The sequence below is a fragment of the Brassica oleracea genome, chromosome C3 (genome assembly GCF_000695525.1).
Source record: "Brassica oleracea var. oleracea cultivar TO1000 chromosome C3, BOL, whole genome shotgun sequence".
NCBI classification, from domain to species: Eukaryota; Viridiplantae; Streptophyta; class Magnoliopsida; order Brassicales; family Brassicaceae; genus Brassica; species Brassica oleracea.
In genome coordinates, this window is record NC_027750.1 from 19,866,303 (window position 1) to 19,873,643 (window position 7,341).

The 7,341-nt window shown below is 34.9% G+C and overlaps 1 protein-coding gene across 1 annotated transcript; it reads left to right on the plus strand.

Annotated features, from left to right (window-relative positions):
• Positions 1–1,278: 1,278 nt before the first annotated feature.
• On the plus strand, positions 1,279–2,685 carry LOC106330063. Its single transcript, XM_013768622.1, has one exon. The coding sequence runs from the start codon at positions 1,279–1,281 to the stop codon at positions 2,683–2,685; it is 1,407 nt and encodes a 468-aa protein (XP_013624076.1).
• Positions 2,686–7,341: the final 4,656 nt, after the last annotated feature.

Consider the following 7,341-nt stretch of genomic DNA (forward strand, 5'->3'; position numbering starts at 1 on the left):
CATCGTTGAGAACATAAAATTTGTTTCGAAATCGATTTGGAGATTAGGGTTCTAACAGTAACAAGAACGAGAAAGGTAATTTTCGTTGAGAAGAATCCAAAGTCGATGAGATTGGAGGAAAATGACGTAAGTTTGTATAGATTCTTCACTTCTTCTGCCTCGTATTTGTCTCTTGATTCTTCATTTCTTCTACCTCGTTCTTTGTCTCCTAGAAATAGTTAAAGACTCATTTTTTATATCAGGGACTCGCATGAAATGAAATTGAAGATTCATTTTGGTGGTTCAATGAAGAAGATTGGTGATGGTGAAGATTATGAGTATTTGGGTGAATTAGGGAGCAAAAATGTGGATTGGAAAACCGATGACATAGTGTGGGATATGCTCGTTGATTTTTGCAAAGAAGAAGTCCTCATTAGAGCACCACTTGGCTTGATTTGGTGCAATTCAGAGAAAGAGGAGATGAAGGAACTGCGGTATGTATATGATAGATACGATGGGGAGATGTGTCAGCTACGGTCTACAAGCAAGTCAGAGATAGATGTTGTGGAAGTGTTTGTTGAACATGAATGCTCAGAACACATACCTGGTGTGATTCAACTTTCGGACACCAACCGAGATGATGCAGAATGTGGTGATGAAGAGGAAGAACACAGTTAGAATGATGTTATCGATAGACCTAAAGAAGATGACGAACCAGAAGAATCAGAAGATGAGAAGCCGGCTGAAAACGAAACAGGTGAAGAAGATAATCCGACTGTGAATCCTCTTAACAATGAAGGTGTCCGTAATGAAAATCTGAATGATAATGAAGATGATGATGATGGTGCTAAGGATGTTAGGTTTCAGTCTGTCTTTCAGGAAGGACAAAAAACTGTGCCAGATAAAGAAGCTTATGGCATAGAAGAAGAAGAAAAAGATGATGATAGTGAAGATGAGAGGGCGTCAGTAGATGTTGAATATCCAGAGACACCAGTAGAGTCAAAAGATGAATGGGAAGAATGGAATCGAGAGCGTAAAGGAAAAGGGAAGGTCAAAGGGAATGACAAGTACCATGGTGATTATGAAAAACCGCCTTACATTTGGCTATTTCAAAAGTTCATCAGTGGGTTAGAGTTTAAAGACCAGCTCTTGAAGTATTCAATGAATACTCAATATGATGTGAAGATGGCAAGGTTGGAGTCATTCAGAATTGGAGTGATTTGTTGCAAAGAAAATGTCCTTTCCGAGTTTATTGTTCAGTGGAGAAGCCGATTAACAAGTGGATGGTGAAAGTGTCACATGAAACACAACCATGGTAAACCAAGTAGGATCTCGATGTTGAAGCAAGGTGTGATTGCTGGTCTCTTCCGAGAAGAATTACGCAGAAATGTCAATCTACAAGCTTCAGCGATCAAAGATGCAATAAAGATAAGGTATGACATTGCTGTACCTATATCTAAGTGCTACAGAGGAAGACACATTGCATTAGGGACAATCCTTGAAGCTCAGAGAACTCAATTTGGGAAGCTATGGGATTATGAAGAAGAGTTGCGTAGATCAAACCAAGGTATAAGCACTAATTTATGCACAAGAGAGGTTAATGGTGCTCAAATATTTGATTGCTTCTACATTTTCTTTAAAGAATTGTGTACTGCTTGGAAGAGTTGTTCTAGACCTGTTATCGGACTTGATGGATGCTTCTTGAAGTGGGATTTAAACGGGGATTTGCTTGCAGCAGTTGGGAGATATGTGTATAACAGGATGTACCCCATCGCGTGGGCAGTTGTAAGAGGAGAAAACAAAGATACTTGGGGATGGTTTGTGAGAAAGCTGAAGGCAGATCTCGGCTTGGAATTGGGGAAGGATCTAACCATAATCTCGGATAAACAGAAAGAGCTTGTTCATGATATCGAGTTAGAACTTCCTGAGGCAGAACATCGTATGTGTGGTAGGCACATTTATGCAAATTGGAAGAAGCTTAGTTTCTCGAGGTCGGAGTATAAGTCATTGTTTTGGGGAGTCGCATACAGCTACACCGAGGGAGAGTACAAAGAGAAGATGCGTTTGGTAGAAGCATACGATGTCGTGGCACACAAGGAGTTACTTAATACAGACCCACAGCGGTGGTGTAGAGCATTCTTCAATGTCGAGTCCCATTGTCCTGACATGCACAATAATTTATCTGGAAGTTTCAACAGAACCATAAAGATGGCGAGGGCAAAACCAGTGATCAACATGATGGAAGACATACGCAGACAATCTATGAAAAGGATATCGAGGCAGTTCTTTATGGCAGATAAGTGGAACACCATTGTAACACCTATTACAATGCCTTTGTTGGAGAAAGAAAGATGTGCAAAAAAACATTGTTCAACAATACGCAGCGATTTCAGCTTGTACGAGGTGAATGAGTTCGACTGTGGTTACAAGGTGAACTTGACTTCACATCAGTGTGCTTGCAGGCGATGGGATCTCACAGGTATTCCGTGTAAACTTGATGTGTGTGTGCTTGATGACAACAAGGAGGATCATGTGAAGTATATTGCAGAATATTACTACACACACGTGATGAAAAGAACTTACTCCGACAATATCAAACCTGTCAATGGGGAAAGCCTATGGAAGAAGACAGACAAGCCGCCTATTGGGATATCAGAGATAAGAAAACCAAGAGGGAGACCAAGGACACGAGACAGGAAGAAATAGCCATTTGAAGCGCTTGAAACTGCTGGAAAATCATCAAGACATGGACGCATACCCACATGTAGCAATTGTCATCAGTCTGGACACATTAAAACTGGCTGCAAAAACCAATCTGTGGTTTATGAGGGACCAAAAAACAAGTGTGGTTGACCTCGTAAACATCTAAAAGAGGTAATTTTTATCTAACACATTTCTATTTTATCTATACAATGTCTCTTCATTTTATCTAACACATTTCTATATGCAGGGTATTCCTAAGCCTCCATCTACAAGAAGAAGAAAAACTCAAAATATTGGGTCTTCCTCTCATTCTATTCACGCCACTGGAGCATCATCTCAACCTGTTCACGCCACTGGATCATCCTCTCAACCTATAGAAGCCACTGGATCCTCATCTGACCCCAAGCCTCATCCTAAGAAACCTTCGCGAGGACCTTTGAAGGTAAGGAAGACAGCCAACATTCCTCATGCTGTTGGAACTTTATGGAGTCCATTCACAAATCGTCCTTTTGAAGTGTTTGGAGATCGAGTGTATGATAGGTCTGATCTTAATCCACAGCCTCCTCCACAAGAATGATCTCATGACTTTGCTTCGCTTTTGTTGGTTCAAAGACTTGATGTTGTGTGTCTTTATTTCTTCAGACTTTTGTTGGTTTCAAAACTTTATGTTGTGTGTCTTTATTTCTTCATACTTTTGTTGGTTTCAAAACTTGATTTGGAGTTTCAGCACCTATGAAGTTTTGTCTTTTGGTTTTCCCTTTGTTTTTCTATTGTTTTATAGTTATTAGATCATGAGACAAGCTAAAACAAAGGGAGTCTTAAATATGAAAAAGTCTTAACAACATGAAAGAAACTTACATAGAACATAACATTCATAGCAAAATGAAAGAAGCTTAAACAGTCTTAACAAGAACAACAATAGTCTTCTACCACTTCAAGATACCCATGAACACACCAGTAACCACAGTGAATCCAATTGACAACGTGATAAGACCATTACGATACACCATGCTCCTCTCGTTTAGAACCAATACTTCTCTTTCTAGCGCTTCAACCTCTCCTTTCAGCGCTTCACATGCTTCATATATGAGGTTTGAATCGGTTGGAGTTTGGCCACTGCTTTCATTCTCAAGGTGTACTGCTCGGCCAATGCTTTCATTCTCAAGGGTAAGTGCTCTTACTTGGTTTCTCAGGTTACTAATCTCTTCTCTCTGTTGGCGCATCACATTTCTAGCACCCAACAATGCAGTATATTGCCACCCGTGTGGCTTCTCAACATCATACCATCTGAAGAAGTTGCAGGATTGGTATCCATTAGGAACCTTACGCCCTTCGCAGCTATAGAACCTCCTTCCCGGGTTGTCAACAGTCCAAGCTTGAACCACCTTTGCTTTACAATTACACTTACATACCACAACTTTTTCGTTTTTGTTGTCAATGGTAGAGGAACTTGAAATTTGAGCCATCTACAAGATATATAACACCAAGTACAAACATGAATCTCAACTAATACTGCTAACAATATCATCCAAAATGATAATATAACCATGAATTTACGAAATCAAAAGTTCTCGAATTTGGTGACATGTGAAGCAGCTTTAGAATTTACGAAATCAAAAGTTCTCGAATTTAGATTCTTTGTAAGATTATAGACACAACTTACTGTTTTCTAGTTGAGGATGAATCGAGGCAGAGAATCGTCTTTCACTTCTTCTAGTTTCGTAAATCCCTAAATCCCCAAATAGATTTGGAAAGAAGAAGACTTATTAAAAGAAATACGGGTCCCATTTTTTAATCAACGAAACGGCACAGTTTTTTTGCCCAATAAACGTCGTGAACGGTCCCGTCAAGTAGGGTTACGAGAAAAACGCTGGGATGCGATTTTGGGGTTTGTTTCGACAAAAGTTCTAGTTTGAGGTATTAAAGTGCTAGTGAAAAAGGTTGAGTGTTTAAACTGCTAGAATGTGTCACTTTCAGGGTTTAAAATGTGATTTTCCGAACCTTATGTATGCACTTATTACATTTATGGAGCTATGACTCATATCAGTTATGATGATCTTTTGTATCATGTATCAACTTATGTTTTTTGTATGGTTGAATTTATGTATTGTTGCATTTGAAATTTAAAATTTTCTTAAATGGTCCTTAATGGATCTCATGGAAGCCCATATAAATATGAGTGTTTGTGGGTTTCATCCTTAATGGATATGGTCACTTTCTGTCTACAAACAACAATTGAACAAACGGATATGGGCTAATGGACATGGATTCGCCCATTTGACAGCTATAGCTAAATAGTAACTTAAAAATGTGGTTAAACCGTGGTTGTTATACAAACCCCTATATCTAACTCTAAACTTCAAATTTAAACTCTACATACAAAACCATAAATCTAATCATTTTAAATTTTATAATCCAAAACTCGAATCCTACAAACAAAACCATAAACCTTTAATCTAAACTCTAAACTTACATTTCCCAAATTTCAAACCTCAAAATCATAAATTTAACCCTTCATATTTAAACTTTTAAACTAAATAATCAATCTCTAAGTCATAAACATATAAACTCTAAATCACAAATTATAAGACCAAAATATTACCAAATTATATGTACAAATTACTTTCCAATATTAATTTGGGTCTAAAACGGTCTGCGGCATCCACTTTATGTATCCGTCAGCCAGATGGCATAAGTGAAGGTCTTCGCACGAGATCTAAATATCGTGTACACAATTTAAATTTTACAAAAGATTGGGCATGTGTTTGTACAGTCATCCCTATAATTAATTAAGCCGGATATAGATTAAACATATGTTAAAACATTGGGTAAATTATGGTTGTTTTCCTCCATTCACTCAATGTTAGACACTAAAATTACCAAAGTCAATATTGTCATTTAGTAATCAACATTTAATAACAGTTATTCTTGGATTCATCCTCTTAGATAAACCTATTGATTCATCCCCTAAATATTAACCAATAAAAATTTATCACATGTTATATTTTGTTTATGAAACAAATTAGAAAATAATATTAGTTGCAAATAAAAAAAAACTAACATTGCAAGATTCTAAACCCCAAACCTCTTATACTTCAAATTCTAAACATTTAATTCTAATCCCAAGAGTAACACTAAATCCTATAATTCAAACTCTAAACACTAAACAATAAATGTAACCCTAAACCTACGGTTTAGAATTTAGGGTTTAGCATTTTGCTGACAACGTTTAGGGTTTAGAGATTTCTTCTCCTCCTCCCTCCTTTTACGAAAAAGAGTTAACTATAAACCCTGGACCCTATCAACAAAAATCTAAACTCTAAAAATCCTAGACCCTAAACTTTAAATCTTAGGGTTTAGGGATAACCCTAAATTTAGGATTAATTCTAGAATTTAGAGTTTAGGGTTTAGTGTTTAGAGTTTCAGCTATAGGGTTTAGTATTAACTCTATGGTTTGGGGTTTGATGTTTAGAATTTGAGTTATAAGGTCAAAGGTTTATCAAATTTTATAATGTCTAATTTTTTTTAGCAATTAATATTTTTATTTTTTATTTTTATTTTGTAATCAAAATATGACACGCGACAGTTTTTTATCCCCTTAGTATTATTTGAGGAGCATTCTTAAAAATAAACTTTTCTCTCGGGTGTTATTATCAAATTTGTCATTACTTAGGTTTCATCATGAGAGTCTTCCACGTAGACTTTAGTGAATAACCATTCTTTTACTAGACTACTTACTTATGGTGTCACTATGTGTCTTTCTGCACCATGTGCAGTAAAAAAATTTAAAATATTTTTTAACAGATAAATATAAATTATATTTTAAAATAAAATTTTATTATTATTGTGAATTTTCTTTTTCGTATCAATATTTTAATATAAATTTGATTTAATTAAACATAAAAATTATATTTAACAATATGCAAGTATATATTTGAAATTATAATTTTAGATAGATTTTTCTATCTATTTATTTTAATTAAATATTTTAAATAAATTTGTAAAAGTTGCATAATTACCAAAAAATAAAAATTAAACAATATTTATAAAATTTGTAGATATATAAGAAAATAATGATTTTTTGATTAAATTTTTATAATTTTCTAAACAAATTGTATACATATTTGAAAATTTTAGTAATAAAATTTTATAATTTAAAAATATATAATTAAATTATAATTCGAAATTTATAATGCCATATTTGAATATATTTATTTTAATGATGATTTATGAGTTATTCCCATATTCTAAACACTACAAGAAAACGTGCCCATAACAACGAACATTTACGACGAAAATATTTCGTCGTAAATTTACATGGTGTTTACAACGCAGTTCCGAGGAATCCAACTTTCGTCGTAAACGCCATGTAAATTTACGACAAATAGTTTTCGTCGTAAAATCCATGTAAGTTTACGACGAATGTACGTGGAATGATAAATACGTCGTAATCATTACATCGACATTACAACGAAACATGTTACCGTTATATTTAGGTGAAAACGTGTATTCAATGTGCTTTAACTTACCTAATTTTGTCGTAAAGTCGTTGTAAATATTATGTTAAAACCATGTAAAATCCATGTAAAATATTCCTTGTAAAATCGTTGCTATATTTCAACTACCCAACTCGAAAATTTCTCTATATATATGTCATTT

Coding starts and splice junctions, on each gene's coding strand:
- LOC106330063 (XM_013768622.1), top strand. CDS start 1,279: ATGAAACACAACCATGGTAAACCAAGTAGGATCTCGATGTTGAAGCAA.